The sequence below is a fragment of the Pan troglodytes genome, chromosome 3 (assembly GCF_028858775.2).
Source record: "Pan troglodytes isolate AG18354 chromosome 3, NHGRI_mPanTro3-v2.0_pri, whole genome shotgun sequence".
NCBI classification, from domain to species: Eukaryota; Metazoa; Chordata; class Mammalia; order Primates; family Hominidae; genus Pan; species Pan troglodytes.
In genome coordinates, this window is record NC_072401.2 from 100318194 (window position 1) to 100339883 (window position 21690).

At 37.8% G+C, this 21690-nt stretch overlaps 1 protein-coding gene across 9 annotated transcripts in view; it reads right to left on the reverse strand.

The window, feature by feature from the left end:
- Positions 1–21690, reverse strand: part of EIF4E (eukaryotic translation initiation factor 4E) — a 53485-nt gene that overhangs the window by 7630 nt on the left and 24165 nt on the right. For 8 of the 9 annotated variants that reach the window (XM_054682648.2, XM_009447914.4, XM_016950975.4 and 5 more), the window contains 4 exon segments: positions 14920–15026; positions 4322–4417; positions 974–1037; positions 166–279 (listed from right to left, as the gene is read on the reverse strand). In XM_054682648.2, the coding sequence (XP_054538623.1) occupies positions 166–279; positions 974–1037; positions 4322–4417; positions 14920–15026 (381 nt within the window). 9 annotated transcript variants of the gene reach the window in all.

A 21690-nucleotide genomic window follows, 5' to 3' on the forward strand; every position in this document is an offset into this window, starting at 1 on the left:
TGTACTATAAACAGGAGTCATATGACAGAACAAAAATAATTACTGACCCTGATTTTCTAGTGTTGGGCATCCTTCTCTTAAGTAACTAATGTAAAACATAACATATCTTAAGTATCAGTATTCCAAAACTACCTCTAAAACTGCTTTATACTTTTAAAACCTTACTGTCTCTAGCCAAAAGCGATCGAGGTCACTTCGTCTCTGCTGTTTGTTCAATGTAATTAGCCATCGTCCTCCCCGTTTGTTTTTCTCATCTTCCCACATAGGCTCAATACCATCCTACAGGGTTAGAAGACAACAGTATTACACAACATTGTTACCTTGACTTTGAGAGATAATCATTAGAAACAGTTAAGCAACAACACTGTCAACTTCTTATTTTATTGCCCATAAAACTGCCATTGATGTAGTTTTTAAACAGCACATAAGACTTAAAGCCAGAGGCATGACATTGCAGAATTAGAGTCCTGGCTTTGTCACTTATTAGCTATCAAATCTTGGGTTTCACTTAATTTGAAGGTTCTTAAACTTTCTGAGAAGCAAACATATTTTAGAAGCTCTGTACATTTCTACAGCTAGAAAATACATGCAAAAACTATGCAATTTCAGTTAATGAATGTCCCGTCCCCCTACCACCTGACAAAGCCCAATAGTAAGTATTCCAAGGACCCATGCTCCTAAGGTTAAGAATGCTTGATAAACTCAGTCTGCTCAAATATATAAAGGAAGGAGTAGACTGGATAATCAAAGCTCTCATCAAAATCAATCTCAGTATGTGCCCACAGAGTAACTCTCTCAATTTTTATAAACAAATAGAGTAAGATACATTGATACTAAAGCATACTACAGCCAATTAAATTATCAGCCTATTCATCACACTATCAAATATTCCTAAGTTTATGGTAAGATTTCTTAATGAATACCAAATGGCCCAGTCCTATAATAAATATATAAAATCACCAATTAAGCATACCTTAAAAAGTGAGTAGTCACAGCCAGGCATTAAATTACTAGACAACTGGATATGGTTGTACAGACTAGGTAAAAGAAAATAACAATTAAAAACACAGAATATGTAATATAGAGTTTAGGTGCTTACATATATATACATTTAGAACATACGATGAAAATAAACAGATAAAAGTTCATGTTTACTTGTTTCTAAGGAGTCAATTTCTAAAATGGACAAAACAGATCTTAAAAGCAGTTAAATAATCAACTTCAGATGACAGGTATAATTTTCAAAAAAACTTCTAGTGACTGCTCTGACAAAAATATATTTTATGTTAGTTAACTCACTGCATACATATGTATATATATAAGAAACTGAGAAGAGAGGTATAAGGTGGCTTTAAGTAGATGAAATAATTTCTGAAGTTAATACACAGTTTTTTTCACAAACATAAAAAAAAAAACAAAAAAAAAAACCAGAAACGATGAACTTCCTGACCATCAGGATTGCATGACTGAAACAGTCATTATCCTTGAGGGTATCCAAGAGTAGAATAGATCAATGGTTCCCAAACACCACGAACTGTCACTGGTTAGTCAACATAATAATCATTTTAAAACTGATTTTAGAAAAATAAATAAATAAATATAGTTACAAGCCCTACATCTTGGGATTATAATCACCTAAATATAAGATGGAACCCTGCAGTCTGTATTTCTAAACTATTTCCCAAGTATCAAAATAACAGAATAACATTTGCGATGACTTAGTTGCTTGCCTGAAGGTAGGAGGCTTAGATCATTTGATCTCCTGTAGTCTTTTACAGCAAAATTGATTTAAAAATTGGCAACTCTTAAGAATCTTTTGCTTGTCTCCAATATTAGATGGCAGAAATAATGATCTTAGCTGTGTCTACAGACCATGGATGATTCTACTATCCTTAGTCTGGTTCTCCTGGTGCTATGTTAACCCCATCTAGGAATATTTCAGGTAAAGATTTAAGGGCCGGGTGCAGTGGCTCACGCCTGTAATCCCAGCACTTTGGGAGGCTGAGGCAGGTGGATCACGAGGTCAGGAGTTCGAGACCAGCCTGACCAACATGATGAAACCCCGTCTCTACGAAAAATACAAAAATTAGCCGGGTGTGGTGGCATGCGCCTGTAATCCCAGCTACTAGGGAGGCTGAGGCAGGAAAATCGCTTGAACCCAGGAGGCGGAGGTTGCAGTGAGCCGAGATCACCCCATTGCACTTCAGCCTGGTGACAGAGCTAGACTCCATCTCAAAAAAAAAAAAAAGATTTAAGAAAGAAGTTGGCATCTTTAAATCAAATTCCATAGTATAACACACAAATATAGTTTAGGTGAGACAACCTAAGACCACATAAGGTTTGCTGAGTCACTACCTAATGGTAACTCCCAACTACATCATCAATGACAGCCTCCACTAGGCAACAAAAAAAGCCTGGACACTAAGTGACTATAAAATTAGCGCTACTAATGTCATAAAATGAAGGGATATTGTGGGAATGACCTTCAATAAAATACTTTTTCCCTTTTGCTGCCTCCTTTCTCTTCTGTGGTGCTCAAAAGTCTCTCAAGTAAGTCCATCATGAGAATTTATAATGGCACATCTAAACAGAATCCTAAGACTATGCAGTCTGGATAAATACAAAAGGACTCAATGGTTATCTGCAATAAATTTGCTAGAAAAAAACAGAAATTAGGAAGTGGCCCACACATTTATAGAAAACTGAAAAATCCTTCATATCTCTAAGTTATGGTATAAAAACCTACTATGTAATGACACTGACTACATGTAACTGAAGCGTGGAGAACTGTTCTAATTAGAAGGTAGAATTATGTAAACTGGTAAAAGCCAAACAAACTAGATAAATGCAAATCTGATTGGGGAAGGTGGCTCAAGGCTTCCTTTTTCTCTGTAGGAGAATGAAAAGCTTTTTTTTGGGGGGTGCAGAAGACTGGAGTTATTTAAGAGTCCTGAATAAACAAAACTAGAGAAGAAAAACTACTTGATGTTTTGATGATGGGCAAAGAAGAATAATCCTAGTTTAACTAGAAAACTAGACCTATAAATTATTAGGCCTTAAATGTAGTTATTATTAAGTGTCAATGCTTTTAATAAAAAATAAATACTCTCAAAGTTTACTCTCAAATGAATGTTCTCAAATACTCTCAAAGTTTATGGTTTTAATCGTATGCTTTGCTTTTTTCAGCAACACAAATGAATACAAAATATCTATTAGAAGCCAAGCACTGGAAATATACAGAAAAATATTGTTTCTGCTGTTGAAGATGTACATACATATGTATAAATTTTATACCACAATCTATTTCTTTGTATGAGCAGAATATCTTGAGGGGGTTACATTAAAACATAAGAGTAGCATCACTAATTCAGCATGTATATGATCCTAAAAAAAGATGTACAAGTTAGAATATTTAGATAACTGCTAGGTAATTTAAAGTGCTTATTAAAGAGTTTTGCCTTTCATGGTCTCAAATAGTACCTCCCTAGTCATTCTCCAAGTAAATTAGACACACTGGATTAACTTTGTTTTTAAGAGAATCAATTATCAAAACTTCTTGAAATAGACTTTATAATTTTTAATTTTATTTATTTTATAGAGAAACAGGGACTCATGTTGACCAGGTTGGTCTTGAACTCCTGGCTGCAACTGATCTTCCTGCCTCAGCATCCCAAAGTATTAGTATTACAGGCATGAGTCACTGAGCCCAGCCTTAAATTTTGTTTTAAGGTCATGCAAAAGTTGATGATCCCAATTGTTAACTTTCTGCTATACAGAAACAAAATTTCAAAAATATTTCAACTATTCTTCTTGAGGTTGATCAAAGTATAATGAAATGAATAAAGTATCATGATAGATACTGGCATTCCCTTGACAAACCGTGAATTCTGAACACTTCAGCCTTTGATATCTTAAAATCTCTGGTACAGGAAATTCCAGATATTGCACTGAAAACAGTTTGCAGAAATGAGGACCCAACAACGCACTGCAATACCCAGTTATGAGGCAAATGTATCTTGGCAACCAGGAGTGGAACAAGTTCCAACTAGCTGTCAAAAGTTCTAAGGGCAATAATGGATTCCTGAGCTAAGGATATCTCAGGACAAGAAACAGAATAATTGGGGCTGGGGGATGACAAGATTGAAGCTCTGTAAAACTAAGAAAGCATAATCACCAATTCAAACTTTTGTGAGGAGATAAAAAAATAGATGAACATTCATTAACTGTTTAACTCACACTTCATTTTGTGAATTCGACTTAAAAATAAAAAAACTACACAACGAATAAAACAACAAACATACTAAAACAAATGGTTACTTACGCCCAAAAGTCTTCAACAGTATCAAACTTGGAGATCAGCCGCAGGTTTGCTTGCCAAGTTTTGCTTTTATCATTTTTAAAAAACCAGAGTGCCCATCTAAAAATAAAAAATCAGTGTCAGAAAATGGTAGCTGCATACCCATGTTAAAAGCAACATTATTCACAAAAGTCAAAAGGTAGAAGCAACCCACCTGTCCATCAACAGATGAATGAAAAATGTATATATACACACAATGGAATACTAAAAAGCCCTGATGAAGGAAATTCTAACACTTGATAAAACATGAGGGGAAGCTAAGGACATTAAGTGAATAAGCCAGCCCCCCTCCAAAAAGGACAAATACTGTATGATTCCACTTATATGAGGTATAAGAAGTCAAATTCATAGAAACAAAAAGAATGGTGATTGCCACTAGCCAAAGAGAAGGGAGTTTAGGGTTATAGAGTTTACAGAGTTTTGGAAGATGAACAAGAGTTCTGGAGATTAGTTGCACAATAATTGGTTGCAGAAAGTACTTAACATTAACTCAACTGTACACTTAAAAATAGTTAATACTGTAAATGTTTATGTTTACCACAAAAATTTAGGGAAAAAAGCAAAATGCTAGTTGTTATTACAGTGGCAAATAATGAGAGTTCTCCATTTCTTTCATTTAAAAAATATGTATGTTATGTCTACTACATAACAGATTCCCTGCTATACCTAGAGACCCAAGACACACTGAAACTCATCACTCAACGGAATTCACAGAAATGACGCAGAGAGACAACTACAGTGTGCTAAGTGCTCTGACAGAGATAAGCAAGCACAGTTATTTAAGAAAAACACCGCTGGGCGCAGTAGTTCACGCCTGTAATCCCAGCACTCTGGGAGGCTGAGGTGGGCGGATCACCTGAGGTTGGGAGTTCGAGACCAGCCTTGTCAACATGGAGAAACTCCGTCTCTATGAAAAATACAAAACTAGCCAGGCATGGTGGTGCATGCCTGTATTCCCAGCTACTTGGGAGGCTGAAGCAGGAGGCTACGGTGAGCTGAGATCACGCCACTGCACTCCAGCCTGGGCAACAAGAGCGAAATTCCATCTCAAAAAAAAAAAACCAAAAAAAAAACAAAAACAAAAACAAACAAAAAAAAAACACAGCAGACACTTAAACTATAAAAGAAGACAAGGGGCCAGGCGCGGTGGCTCAAGCCTGTAATCTCAACACTTTGGGAGGCTGAGGTGGGCGGATCACGTGAGGTCAGGAGTTTGAGACCAGCCTGGCCAACATGGTGAAACCTGGTTTCTACTAAAAATACAAAAAAATTTAGCCAGGCCTGGTGGTATGTGCCTGTAATTACAGCTACTCGGGAAGCTTTAGCACGAGAATCACTTGAATCCAAGTGGTGGAGGTTGCTGTGAGCCGAGATTGTGCCACAGCACTCCAGCCAGGGCAACAGAGGGAAACTCTGTCTCAAAAAAAAAAAAAAAGAAGGCGAGAAACAGGTTGGCTGATATTTCTCAGAGGAACAAATTAGCCAAGAAGAAATGAAAGTGCCAGGAGTGGGGAACCTATTAAATGTGATTCTATATTTAATCAAATACCTAACTGGGAAAATAATAAAGATTGAGTAATGCTGCATAGATATGTTCTGAAATAATGTATACCAGTTGTAATATATCTGTATATACTTCTCTTAAAATAGTTTTATTCCTACATAATACATAATAGCTTATATATACCTAACATATTATATATAGAGGCATACCTTGGATATATTGTGAGTTCAGTTCCAGATCATCATAATAAAGTGAGTATCACAATAAAGGAACTATCTTTAAGGAGAGTCACACAAATTTTTTGGTTTCCCGGTGCATGTAAAAGTTATGTTTACACTATACTGTAGTCTACATTATGTCTGAAATAGCATTACATCTAAAAAAAAATGTACATACCTTAATTAAAAATTCTATTGCTAAAAATGCTAACGATCATCTGAGTCTACAAAGAGTGGTAATCTTGCTGATGGAGGGTCTTCCCTTGTTTGCTGCTGACTGATCAGAGTAGTGGTTGCTGAAGATTGGGGTGGCTGTGGCAATTTCTTAAGACAACAACCAAGTCTGTCACACTGATTGACTCTTCATTTCACAAAAGATTTCTCTGTAGCGTGCAATGCTGTTTGTAAGCATTTTACATAGTAGAATTTCTTTCAAAATTGGAGTCAATCCTCCCAAACCCTGCAGTTGCTTTATCAATTTGGTTTATGTAATATTCAAATCCTTTGTTGTCACTTCAACAATGTTCACAGCATCTTCACCAGGAATAGATTCCATCTCAAGAAACCTTTTTTTCTGCTCACCCATAGAAGCAACACCTTATCCATTCAAGTTTTCTCATGAGACTGCAACAATTCAGTAACATCTTCAGGCTCCATTTCTTACTGTTGGTCTCTTGCTCTCTGCACATCTGCAGTTACTTCTTCCACTAAAGTCTTGAACGCTTCAAAGTCATCAATACGGGTTGGAATCAAATTCTTCCTAACTCTTGTTCATGTTGATATTCCGACCTCCCATGAATCATGAATGTTCTTAATGACATCCAGAATGCTCAATCCTTTCGGAAGGTTTTCAATTTACTTTGTCCAGATCTATCAAAGGAATCACTATCTACAGCATTTAGCCTCATGAAATATAGTTCTTATTAATAAATAATAAGGCTTGAAAGTCAAAATTCCTCTTTGCTGCTCCATACGCTGCAGAAAGTACACTGTGTTAAGAGGCATGAAAACAATTCATCTCTCTCAGAGCTCTTGGGCGACTAGGCGCATCATCAAGGAGCAGTGATATTTTGAAAGGAAACTTTTTTTCTGGGCAGTAGGTTTCAACAGTAGGCTTAAAGTATTCAGTAAACCATGCTATAAATCGATGCACTGTCATCCAGGCTTTGTTGCTCCATTTCTAGAGCATGGGCAGAGTGGATTTAGCATCATTCTTCAGGATTCTTAAGATTTTGGGAATGGCAAATGAGCACTGGCTTCAACTTAAAGTCATCGGCTGCAAGATCCCCTAACAAGAGTCAGCCTGTCCTTTGTAGCTTTGAAGCTAGGCAATGACTTCTCTCTAACTAGCAAAGTCCTAGAAGATGGCATCTTCTTCCAGTAGAAGGCTGTTTCGTTTACACTGAAAATCTGTTTTTAGTGTAAACTTCCTTCATCAATTACCTTAGCTAGATCTGGAGATTTTGCTGCAATTTCTATATCAGCCCTTGCTGCTTCACCTTGTACTTTTATGGGGGTGACTTTCCTTATACCTTATAACTGACCTCTGCCAGCTTTCAACTTTTATTCTGCAGCATCCCCACCTCTCTCAGCCTTCATAACACTGAACAGAGTTAGGGCCTTGCTATGGATTAGGCTTTGTCATAAGGGAATGTTGTAGCTGGTTTTATTTACTACCCAGACCACTTGAACTTACTCTATATCAGCAATAAGGCTGTTTTGTTTTCTTATCATTCATGTGTTTGCTGGAGGAGGACTTTCGATCTCCTTCAAGAATTTTTCCTTTGCTTTCACAACCTGGCTAACTTATTTGGTACAACAGACCTAGCTTTTGGCCTGTGTTGGCTTTTGACATGTCTTCCTCGTAAGCGTAATCATTTCAAGCTTTTGATTTAAAGTGAGAGACATGCAACTCTTCCTTTCACTATAACATGTAGAGGCCACTGTAGGGCTATTAACTGGCTTAATTTCAACATTGTTGTGTCTCAGGGAATAGGCAGGCCCAAGGACAAGAAGATGGGAATGGCCAGTCAGTGGAGCAGTCAGAACACATACAACATTTATCAATTAAGTTTGCCATCTTATATGGCCAATGTTCATGGCACCCCAAAACAATTATAATAGCAACATCAAAGATCACTGATCACAGATTATAACAGATACAATAAAAGTTTGAAATATCGTGAGAATTACCGAAATGTGACACAGAGACACCAAGTGAGCACATGCCATTGGAAACATGGCATCAACAGAACTGCTTGACACAGGATTTCCACAAACCTTCAATTTATAGAAAAGGCATGATTTGTGAAGCACAGTAAAATGAGGTACGCCTGTATAATATTTTCTCTAATGCCTTGAAGATAAACTCGTGGAACATTAAAGTTACACTTAAATGTTATTATCCCAAGATGATTCTCCTTTAGAAGAATTAAACTGAATATTCTCTGAATTACAATACCAAAGGGAAGTCAAAGGGAAATTTCATTTTCTCATCAACACGAATGTTGTCTGAAGAGCCTTCCAAATTGAATATATATTTCATAATCCTATAATTAATGCTTGGTAACTTCACCTAGACAGAAAAATGAGATGCATTTCAACATGTACTTGATAATTTGTCAGCAAATGCCACCCCATTATCAGTAAAAAAGAAAAAGAAAAGGCAAGAAAACCACCAACGAGGTCAAGTATATATGCTGGATTTTTAAAAATAATTCAATCTTTTTTCAAAACAAAAACCTCTGCACCCAGCCATTTAAACACATAAAGATCTATGGGACCAGGAAAGGTGGATCATACCAGTAATAACAGCACTTTAGGAGGCTGAGGCAGGAGGATCACTTGAGCCCAGGAGCTCAAGACTAGCCTGGACAAAGTGAGACCTCATCTCTACTAGACATTTAAAAAATTAGCCAGGCATGGGCTGGGCGTGGTGGCTCACGCCCGTAATCCCAGCACTTTGGGAGGCCAAGGTGGGTGGATCATGAGGTCAAGAGATCGAGACCATCCTGGCCAACACGGTGAAACCCCGTCTCTACTAAAAATACAAAAATTGGCTGGGCGTGGTGGCACGCGCCTGTAGTCCCAGCTACTCAGGAGGCTGAGGCAGGAGAATCGCTTGAACCTGGGAGGCGGAGGTTGCAGTGAGTCGAGATCGCACCACTGCACTCCAGCCTGGTGACAGAGCGAGGCTCCATCTCCAAAAAAATAAAAAATAAAATAAAATAAAATAAAATAAAATAAAACTAGCTAGGCATGATGGCATGTGTCTATAGTCCCTGCCACTCTGGAGGCCAAGGCAGGAGGATTGCTTGAGCCAAAGAGTTCGAGGTTGCAGTGAGCTATGATCATGCCACTGCACGCCAACGTGAGTGATAGAGCAAGACCCTGTCAAGGAACGGGACAGGGAATGGAAGGGGAAGGGGAAAGGACTGCTTGAGGTCAGGAGTTTGAGAACAGCCTGAGCAACATAGCAAGACCCCGCATCTCTCAAAAAAAAAAAAACAAAAAACCTTAGCTAGGCATGGTGGTGCACACCTATGGACCTAGCTACTTAGAAAGCTGATGTGGGAAGGTCATTTGAGCCCAGAAATTTGAGGCTGCAGTGAGCTATTATCATGCCACTGCTCCCCAGTCTGGGCGACAGAATGGGACTATGTCTCTTCAAAAAAAAAGCCAGGCATGTTGGTTCATGCCTGTAATCCCAGTATTTTGCGAGGCCGAGGTGGATGAATTGCTTGAGTCTACGAGTTCAAGGCCAGCCTGGGAAATAGCAAAACTCCAACTCTACAAAAAATACTAAAATGGTGGTGGTGCATGCCTGTGGGGCCCCAGCTGGGGTGGAAAGATGGCTTGGGTACGGAAGGTGAAGGCTGCAGTGAGCCGAGATTACACGCCACCCCAGCCTGGGTGACAGAGTGAGACCCTGTCTTCAAAAACAAACAAATGACGTTTTGGAAAATTTGAAAACATCCTAAGCGCTTATCAACAAGGAATTATTTAAATCAGCAGTTCTCAAAATGTGGTCTGCAGACAGGCAGGAGGCCCTAAGATCCATTTTCATAATAATGCTAAGAAGTCACTTTGCTTTTCAGTATTCACATTTGCACTAACGGTGCAAAAGCAACAGTAGTTAAATCTGCTGGTGCCTTAGCAAGAACCAAGACAGTGACACAAAACTATACGAGTAGTCACTGTACATTTATTACTACCAGCTCTCACAGTACTAATAATGTGAGTTTCATATAAGAATGCCTTTGGGCCAGGCACGGTGGCTCACATCTGTAATCCTAGCACTTTGGGAGGCTGAGGTGGGTGGATCACCTGAGGTCAGGAGTTCAAGACCAGCTTGGCCATCATGGTGAAACCCTGTCTCTACTAAAAATACAAAAATTAGATGGGCATAGTGGCAGGTGCCTGCAATCCCAGCTACTTGGGAGGCAGACGCATGAGAATGAACCCAGGAGGCGGAGGTTGCAGTGAGCCAAGATCGCACCATTGCACTCCAGCCTAGGCAACAAAGTGAAACTCCGTCTTGAGAACAAAAAAAAAGGAATGACTTTGATGAGGCAATAAACATTACCAGTTTCATTAAATTTCATTCTATTTCCATATTTTTCATAATCTGCACAAAAACCACTTCCACTACTGTACAACAAAATACAATATTTAGGCAATTGTCTGAACTTAAGATTGTTGCTTAAAATTTAAGCTTTCAGTAGAAAAATCAGAATTTTAGAAAGATTTCATCTGCCACTGTAAGCCTGACAACTTCCTAAAAATCAAAGACGCTTAATGAGTTTAGAGGTAATATTAATGAATTATTATTGTTTGATACAATATAAGAAAATGTGTCAACATTGGAAGATCTGCATAACTCACTGAACCATTATTTTCCAAATAAGCAGTGTATGATGTTAAAAATCTTACACAGGTAAGAGATCCATTCCAGATGCAAGACACTGACAGACCAATGGATTTTAATGTAACAAAGTAGAAAAAAATTCTTGGATATGGTTTCAGATTCCACATTGCAACTAGCCTCTAAGAAACCTAGTATCTCTTTGAGCACGTGTCCTACGAAAAACGGGGGAAAAAAAAGAAACCTAGTAGTGTATCAAAGGAGCATATCAACAATTATTTTTAAAGGCTTTTAAAAACTATTATCCCTTTTCCAACCAAATACCTGTGTGAGGCTGTATTGTCTTCTTATACTTCCAATGAAACATCTTAACTCCACAGACTGAAGGCAGAAACAGCTATGAAAATCCAGTTGACTTCTAAGACGGCAAAAATGCGGCCAGGCGCGGTGGCTCATGCCTGTAATCCCAGCACTTTGCGAGGCCGAGGTGGGTGGATCATGAGGTCAGGAGTTCAAGATCAGCCTGGCCAACATGGTGAAACCCCGTCTCTATCAGAAACTACAAAAATTAGCCGGGCATGGTGGCACACACCTGTGGTTCCGGCTACTAGGGAGGCTGAGGCAGAAGAATCGCTTGAACCCGGGAGGTGGAGGTCCAGCCTGGGCGACAGGGCGAGACTCCGAAAAAAAAAAAAAACAGATGGCAAAAATGCTGTTCTTCCCATTATATATTTTTTATTTCAAATACTTATTTTCATTACAAAATGTCACTTATGTTAACATGTGATAGATTTTCTAAACGAATAATTTTACATTTCTCAAGTTTTTCAGGTGAAATTATACATTTTTAAATGTGAAAAATAAAATAACATCTTAGCATTATTTACTGTAAAAATATAGTAAATAACAATAGATAAAAATCCACATAAAGCTCTGTAAAGTCACCAATAATTTTTAAGAGTGTAAAGGAATTATGAGACCAAATACTTGAGTACTGCAGATTTAAATAAAATATCATACATCCACGCAAGTGACTACTATGCAACTATTAAAAAGTTAAAAAAAAAAAAAGCTTAACTGTGTGGTAAAGTTTTCCTAAAATTGATATGAAACCCAGAAACCACTGAGGAAAAGCAGTATTTGCCTACATGAAAATTAAAGACCTCTAAAAAAAAAAAACCATACAATTCCACAGACAATGTTAGAAGACAAATGATATGGATAACCTGTTTCTGACTTAATACTCCTCCAACTTCCCTGCCTTGGGTGAGTTAGCACTCTAATATAAAATGCTTGGAAATAAACTTGAAAAGATATTCCATAACTTGTTAGCTTGAAAGTAGGGGGAAAAAAAGATAATCCAAAAGAAAAAAATAGAAGAACTGAATAATCTGTCCTCAGATAAAAACCACAAATCATCAATATGAAAATATTTTGAAACTTCAATTTTAAAATGCAAATTGAAAATACTGAAATTGTTTTCCCAAATCAGACTGGGACCAATCTGATTGGCAACAACTTAAAAGACTAATCACATGAGTTAGCAAGGATATAGAAACCAGGAACTCTCAAACTATTAAGTCTAAGCCAATAAAACAGAATAATGTGGCAGTATCTGCGCAAAGGTTGTTAAAGGGTAATCTTTGTTCTAGGAGATCTGAAATTTTACCCTATAAATATATTCACACAAGTGCACAAGTATGTAAGGATGTAAATTACAGCACTGTGTGTAAAAAGAAAAATCTATACAGCCATTAATGTAAACCTAATAAAATATATGGTGGTATATTAATATAATGCAAGACGGTGGTTTAAAACAATGAGGTAAAATCTGCACATACAAACAGAAAAGTCAACTGTATAGACGTATGTATTAAAAAGTATACATATGTGCATTTAATACTTCTGGAATACAAACCAAATTTAACATTGACTACTCTGGGGAGTGAAGAAAGTAAAATGCAAGAAGTAAATAATGAGAAAACTGCCAAAATTGGAGCCATAAAACATAGTATTTTTCCAAATGATACTTGCTATTTTACACAAAAAGTAGAATTTATAGAGAAACTGAAGTCCCCAGAGACTTCATTTTAAGATTTAAACTTTTTTTTTTTTTTTTTAAACTGATGAGGACACTTAAGAATCCCTTCTTAGACTCCATTCAAGCTGTGAGGGATATATGCCTTGTTTACTTCTCCCCACAATAAAAGCGACACCAAGAACTGGGTTCACAGACAGCTAGAAGATATACAGAGTTTGTTTCATATCACTGAAAAAAATGAAAGAAAAAATGTGGGTTTTGGTGCTACTATTAGGTTAAACTATATAAAACTGCCTCTAACGAATTGTTCAACCTAATACATGTGGTACATTGCTTCCCTGAGGAAGGATTTTATCCTTTATAGACTGTTTGACCTCTGATGTCCCACTAGCTGAGAATCTCCATTGTCTAAAAAACTGATTTGTTCCTCACTGGAGGATATACTGAACCAAAGGGTCTCCTATGAGAAAACTGCATACAGCATATTTGAACTATTTATTTCAGTAGGTCTTCCATGATGAATAAAGGAAACATTTAAAAAAATTAAGATCATAAAAAAATTTTAATAAATGAAACTAAATTATAAATAGACTTGTGGACTCAAGTAGAGAGTGAATGGTCTGCCCTAAAAAAAGTAAATAAAAACAAAAAAAGACAAGAAATGAACTGAAATACTTCAAGAACCTCAGAAGTTAATTCCAATTTACTTTCCTCTAGACTGTTACAATGTTTCTGAACTGCCATTTTCTTCCCACCATCAGCATTCAGTGAACTCAAGTTAATTCTCATATACCCCAGAAAATAAATAAAAACAAACCTACTGGAAAGGAGTGGGAAGAGTTGGGAAAAGCCATATAATGAACTAATACTCAATTTCCTGTTACACTGTTAACTATGAAAACTTAACTAATTTTAATCTGTCCCCTTTTCTAGTCTCTCACTTACAAACCAACAACCTTCAAACTCCACATTCCCTGGCTCTCATTTCTCATTCTCAGTCCAACTTCAAGTCACCTGTTCTTACTCTATACATCTGTATATCTCCTATTCACTCTTCAAACTGCCCTAATCTCTTTTTCCATGTTTTATGGAACTACTCTATGGAACCTTACTAAAAAACTTTTTCCCAAGTCAGCACGGACTTTTTTAAAAGTGTTCAATCCAATGTATATTTTGACATCTTGCTTCATTTGACCTTTTTAGCACATGTGCTGTAAACCACCCTATCTTAGAATAAACCACCTTCTTGGTTTCCATGACCACCACTGTCTCTCTTTTTTTTTTTTGAGATGGAGTTTCGCTCTTGTTGCCCAGGCTGGCAGGCAATGGCGCGATCTCAGTTCACTGCAACCTGCACCTCCTGGGTTCAAGCAATTATCTCACCTCAGCCTCCCGAGCAGCTGGGATTACAGGCGTCTGCCACCATACCCAGCTAATTTTTGTATTTTTTAGTAGAGACGGGGTTTCACCATGTTGGCCAGGTTGGTCTCAAACTCCTGACCTCAGGTGATCCACCCGCCTCCGCCTCCTGAAGTGCTGGGTTTACAGGCGTGAGCCACCGCGTTGGGCGACCACCACTGTCTTTGTATGTCCATCCTTCATAGGCATTCTTCTTCAACAAAAGCCTCCTATATGATGCTAGTATCCCCGGTCTTTGTCCTGAGTCAAGTTCACTTCTCCTTAAGGGAACTTATTTACTAATGTGGCTTCCATTATGACCAATACTTTTCAAACTAATCTCTCACATAGCTCCTTTTGAACTCAAGACTCACACATAAAACTGTCTGCTGGTCATGGGTCATCCAAGTGAAAATGGAACCCTCAACCTTAGCATATCTAAAACTAGTCTCATAATCTAACTTTCCCTTCAAACTTGCCCCATTCACCATTTACCTTGTGGCCTAACTCAGAAAACCTAGGTGTTAGAAAGCTTACCTGTTCTGTAGGGGATGTTTAATATAGTGTTCTGGGTTAGCAACCTCCTGATTAGATTCCGTTTTCTCCTCCTCTGTAGTCGGGGGATTAGGAGTAGGGGTGGTTTCCTAGTGGAAAATAATATAAAACATTATTTTAAATGTCTTAACACATCTATGACAGCAATCTTCTAACTAAACCTGAACTGATATGCTGATAATTTTTTTTTTTTTTTGAGACTGAGTCTCTCTCTGTTGCCCAGGCTGGAGTGCAGTCGTGCGATCTTGGCTCACTGCAACCTCCTCCTCCTCCCAGGTTCAAGCAGTTCTCCTGCCTCAGCCTCCTGAGTAGCTGGGATTACAGATGTGTGCCACCAAGCCTGGCTAATTTTTGTATTTTTAGTAGAGACGGGGTTTCACCCCGTTGGTCAGGCTGGTCTTGAACTCCTGACCTTGTGATTCACCTGCCTTGGCCTCCCAAAGTGCTGGGATTACAGGCGTGAGCCACCACACCCGGCACTGGTAATATTTTTTAAGAAGAAGGAATTAAAGCAGATTGCTTCATAAAACAGACCACAGACCAACCTCTAAAGAATGATTCTCTATTCTCATATCTCTTCATTAAGAGCAAAGAGCAAACGGTTTCTCAAATTTGAAAATATAACAGTATTTATAGTTATCCTTCCACTTGCACTTTTTTTTTTAAATAGCAGGAAGACTGTCACAGATTATGCAACAAAGTTGGGAAAATCTTCTATCTTTCTTAACATACCATCATATTAAGATACTGCATATGGTACTGAAGGGGGTATCAGGAAGGATACAGGATGGAAACTAAAGTTTCAAGAGTATAACAACTGTGTCACTGGGCACTGTGGTGCGTCTCTACAATCCCAGCTACTCGGGAGATTAATAGGAGGATTAATAGGAGGATTGCTTGAGCCCAGGAGTTTGAGACCAGCCTGGGCAACACGGCAAGACCCTGTCTCAAAAACAAACAAAACAAAACAAAACAACATTATGATGACAAAAAAGCTTTGTAAAGTGATCAAGCCAATGATACGCAGGTCTTACCTTCATGGCATACTGTTTACCCTATCGTAACCTAAAAGTTCGGCAACTTAATATTTTCAATGGAACCTAACAAGATGGACATTGGCTTGAACTTAAATCTTCTTTTAGGCTAGACAAAATTAACACTGTCATCTAAAAATATCAGAAAGAAAAGTAGTCTGGGGACAGTAATTTAAAATAGGTGTTCACCACATTCTTCCATGTAGCTCTTCATACTATCATAAATTGTTGTCAACAAAAGAAGAGAGCCAAAGAAAGGCACTAGGACAAAGACTGATACCAAAAAAAGGGCAATGCAACAAGTGTTTGGATATCAGACTGAAGCAGCAAACAACAGAGATCTATGTTAACATAACAAGATATGTAAGTCAAATATTTATTATCTAAAAGAACTCAGAGCAGAAAGGTGGTAAATATTTATTTGAAAGAATATGGGGTGTTTTTTTTTTGTATTTTATTTTTCTTAGAGATGGGGTCTCACTCATAGCTCACTGCAGCCTCAATCTCCCTGGCTCAAGCAATCTTCTTGCCTCAGCTTCCACGGTAACTGGGACTACAGATAGGCACCATGATACCTGGCTAATTCTTTTTTATTTTTAGTAGAGACAAGGTCTCACCATGTTGGCCAGGCTGGTCTCAAACTCCTGAGCTCAAGCAATCCTCCCACCTTGGCCTCCCAAGGGATGTGTTTTTTCTTATCAACATATGACATGTACAAGAATTTCTATTAGCCTATAAAGTCACCCAGAACGGAGACCATGTCTTGATTTTACTCAATAATCACAGTACTTAACCCAACAGGAACTTATTAACTTGATTACTTAACTGAATAAATTTAAATGTTTACACAGAATGATTAAGGCCTGAAAATTGACATACAGTAAGTAATGCCTTAAAACCAAACATTTTTATCAACATTTACTTACCAGTAAATTTAAGTGTTCAAATAGATAATTACTGAATGACATTTCCTATCCCACTAGCTTAAAATTAATGATGGGTTTCCAGGCAGACAGTGGGAGTCTCGATGAAAACAATGAGAGACTGGCAGGCAGGTAGGCTTTGGGGGACAGGGTACCAGAGAAAAACTGCTGTAGATGAGAAGTGGGCTCCTCAATATATGTAAAAATCCCTCACAGGTTTTTGGCTAACTCCTAAACTGGCACTTTCAGAGCGTAACTCTGGTTGGCCTAACAGAGAAGAACAGCTAAGCCAAAACTTGCAACTGCCCAGTATTTGTGAAACGTAAGCAGAACGGGTGCAGGGACTTATGTCTGTAATTGCAGCACTTTGAGAGGCCAAGGCGAGAGGACTGCTTGAGTCCAGGAGTTCGAAAACAGCCTCAGCAAGTGAGACCCAGTGAAGAAAGGGGAAGAAAGAAAAAGAAACAATCCTCTTTCTCTCTCTCTCTCAAGTCTTTGGACATACAGGAATTAAAAGCAAGTTATCACTCAGGAAAAACATATTCAGTTCCTAGAATTTTAAAGTGTTATTTTGAATTAAAATAAAAGTCCCACTGTAAGTAACTGATACTACAGTCTTCATATCAAGAACACATAATTGGCCGGGCATGGTGGCTCACGCCTGTAATCCCAGCACTTTGGGAGGTCAAGGCAAGTGCACCACCTGAGCTCAGGAGTTCAAGACCAGCCTGGCCGACATGGTGAAACCCCATCTCTACTAAAAATGCAAAAATTAGCTGGGCGTGGTAGCGCACGCCTGTAATCCCAGCTACTGGGGAGGCTAAGGCAAGAGAATTGCTTGAACCCAGGAGGCAGAGATTGCAGTGAGCACAGATCGTGCCACTGTACTCCAGCCTGGGCGAAAAGAGCAAAACTCAGTCTCAAAACAAAACAAAAAAGGACACATGATTTTGTACTTTTCCAACAACTTAAAAAAGGAGCTACACATTTTTAAATATGTGTGTATGTATGAATCAGTAAGTATACTAATTTAAAATCTTTAGTCTTCACTTTTAAACATACTAGATTTTAAAACGAATGATGTGAAATACCATAAAAATTTTTATTGGGCATAGACAGTCATCTTTTCGTATGATCTATATGGGAACTAAAAAATATTTCAAGAAACAAGTTCTATTTTAAGGTATCTAACCTTATTTTTAAGATTGCTTCCTATAGACACTAAATAGTTTTAAGTTTACATTCAGTTTAAAAACAAAACTCTACTGCAAAATCCTACCATATTCCTCTCTCTACTCTCTTAGGCTGTTGTTCTCTCAATGAGCAAATTTCACTGGAAATTACATCCTAAATGACCGATCTCAGGTTCTATCAGGGAATTTAAAAAAAAAAAAAGGAAAAAAAAAATTAAATGACCAGTGTTTCTAGGTTTATAAACTACTTGGACAAAAAAGTAAAGGCTAATTTAGCAGATTATGGCTAATCTCAAAGTAGTCAAACACATTTTTACCCTAAAATAGGCAATCTTCCCTTGAAAAAGCATCATGTAACGAATTTTAGGTGGGTAGAATAGGGAGTAAGAGCGAGGCCATGGGATGGTGCTGTGTTCATCCAGGTAGTGACCAATGTGGCTGAAAGAGAGGGTTCATGAAACCAAAGAGCTAGAATGGTAGGTTGGAGTGAGACTGTTAAAGGCCTCAAAGGTCAGGCTAAAAGTGTACCTTTCATCTTGGGGGCAATGAAAGCCATTAACTAGAAGGTCAAAGAGATTAAATACAAACGGCAAGTGAGGGAACAGAAAAAGATAACCAATTTGAGAGCAAAGTATTAAACCTGGTTTAAGATTTGCTGAGTTTATCAGCTTCAAATAAAAATGTTCAGTATTGTAATTTAGCAAACCCAGGGCTGAATAAACTGTCATAGCAACAAGAGAAAGTTGAAAGCGAAGAAAAAAAGCAAGCAAGGGCGAGAAAAGTCTAACAACTGGCTGCAAAGAATGTCAGGTAGCTTTTTACTACATTCTGCAAAAATTAGCACAGGTATAATATTAATCTTACAGGACAATCCTAATATTATAGAGGTAAATATTTCCCAGATCTAGCATCATTCTGTGGTGTTTTCAATAAATCTGACTAAACTTTAGGTTCTCATCATGTTCAAGTCTACATTGCTTAAATTCCAAAACCATGATGTGCTTTTCCATAGTTTTGAACATTCAAGATTTCTCAGCAACTCTCAACCTAAATATACATATAAACCACTTCTACAAATAATGATGAGCCTTCCCCCTCAGAATACCCCATTTGTGTCCTCCATTACCTTCATTCAACAAATATCTACTTACTCACAGAAACTTCCAAAAAATTTTTTTCCAGGTTAAGACAAATCACCCAACACCTTATTTGAAGTATGGAATAATCAGTAGTCCCTCTTGGCACTAATAATGGTTTGAACCAGTAACTCAAAGTATAGTCCACAGACTACTACTGCTGGTCCACAAACTGGTTATGGTTGACAGTTAGGTTAAGTATAGAAATGCAAAGTAAACACTTTGAAAATCTGTAGCAATTTGACAATTTTGTATCTGCTGAAACTAATCAAATTCAGGCTTACATATTGTATGCATGTCTTCATCTTTATCATTTTACAAAAGTATTATATTAGAAATTTTTTTAAAAAGGCCAGGCGTGGTGGCTCATCCCTGTAATCCCAACACCTTGGGAGGCCAAAGCAGGAGAATCTCTTGAGCCCAGGAGGCCAAAATAGGAGCATCACTTGAGTCCAGGAGTTCTAAGGCTGCGGTGAGCTATGATAGCACCACTGCATTCCAGCCTGGGTGACAGAGTAAGACTCTGTCTCTAAAAAATTAAATGAAATGAAACTTTAAAAACAAACACAAACCAGATTGTCATCAGAATATGAGATACACTGCTTCTGATCACACCCTCTAGAGCCATGTTCCCCATGTTGGAATCCCAGCTCTGCCATTCACAGCTGTAAAATTCAGAGCCAAGTAACTTCCGTGGCCTCAGTTTCCTCATCTTAAAATGGGCATTGTGACATTTATCTCCTAGGATCACAATGGGGATTAAATGAATTAAAAAATAAAAGCATTTAAACTGTCTGATACATGGGAAATGCAAAATAAGGGTTGCTTTTTATAAAGTAGCTAAAAATTTTAAGTGAATGGTTACCTGGCTTGCCATTCTCCAAGTATTTATTCAGAGCAAACTATATGACCAGCCACTATGCTGAGTTGTTTCATATGATTTGTTTTAGAAAGAAAAAAATGTTTAAAATTATATTTATCACTTTCCTCCTTCCTAAATTCCTTCTGATATATGTAGATATAGGTATTCCTCCCAGAACAATAATGATTAATGCAATATAAAGTCATTTTAAAGTAAATTGAAGTAAGGAAACCTACTTTTCCTACTTTTAAAGGTACTCCCAGATACCCTATTTCCCCTTTTCTGTACTGAAGGCATCGTATCTTTGGCCTCATGAATGGCTAAAATATAGCATTGAGCTGCAACTATCTATTACCAAGGAACAGCATAAAGGACATTGAAATCAAGCATCAAAAAAGGCACAAAAAAGGGGGCTAGAGGGAGAAAGACATTCTATATCAGGCACATTTATTCACATACCATCTTCTGTGCTTCCAAATAATGCTGCAACTGACAGTCTGTATATATCAGGCTCTGACTTCACTACTACAGTTTTCGTCTCATAACAGAAAAAGCAATCCCAGGTTTATCAGTCCCTGATGCACTAGGAGCCATACTGCAAAATGGGTAGCTCAACAAGACAGCCTGGATCCACCTCTAACCCCAACTTGATGAGTCCTTTAAGTCTTAAGATGAGTATGATAGGAGAAAACTTTCAGAGTACCATAGGGATTTAAGTGATCTAGGGTAAGTCCTTAAAATCCCTGTAAGGATCAGTTTCTTCCCTTGTAAAAAGTGCCATGTGGGTTTTCATCAACAATCCAAGAGTTTGGCACTGAAGTGATCCATAACTGTCAGCTACCATGAGCAATCAGTACTTGAGATGACATTAATGTAAGAGTTTAGAAAGGTAAGAGCTGAGTAAATGCGGCATACTGAACTAGACTTCAAACTCTGAAGAAGTTCCAGTCCTTTAAATTTTAAGATGAGGAAAAAATTTTAAGAACAATAGAAGATAAATCACTAACATTCATATCCCAGTAATATCTGAACAAGGAGTGGTAACCTAAACTACCTAGGGTATGCTCTCTAAATTATTGTCCTGGCTCAATAATTTCTATCTATCCTCAGATCCTTACACCAGACCTTCCCCACCTTCACCCCACCCCCAATCATACACACAGTAAGTAGGGATATGAAAAGAGAAAGAACTCGTTATTAAGTTAGAAATAATTACCCAGATTACTGTTACCACACCTAAATAATTCTGATACCAACACTCTCCCCCTTCCTGATGACACAAAAATATAAACGTGTTTGGTCAATGCTACAGCACCAAATAATGGATAACAACATGATTGGTGACCCATATCCAGTAGCACTTCCTTATATTACCCCTTCCTTCACTTTCTGTAGCTGAACTGGAAAACCAGCTGTGTCCATATTAGAAATGTAAATGCTACATATGGCAAAGACAGCTGCAATTATTTCTACAAGGTACTAATACAACATTCTAGTAAATTGAAGTCACTATATTAAATAAAGGCATGAAATAATGAGCAGAAGGACAGACACAGTAAGAACAGAAAAGGGTGGTGCTTTATGATTTTGAAAAGCTCACACCTC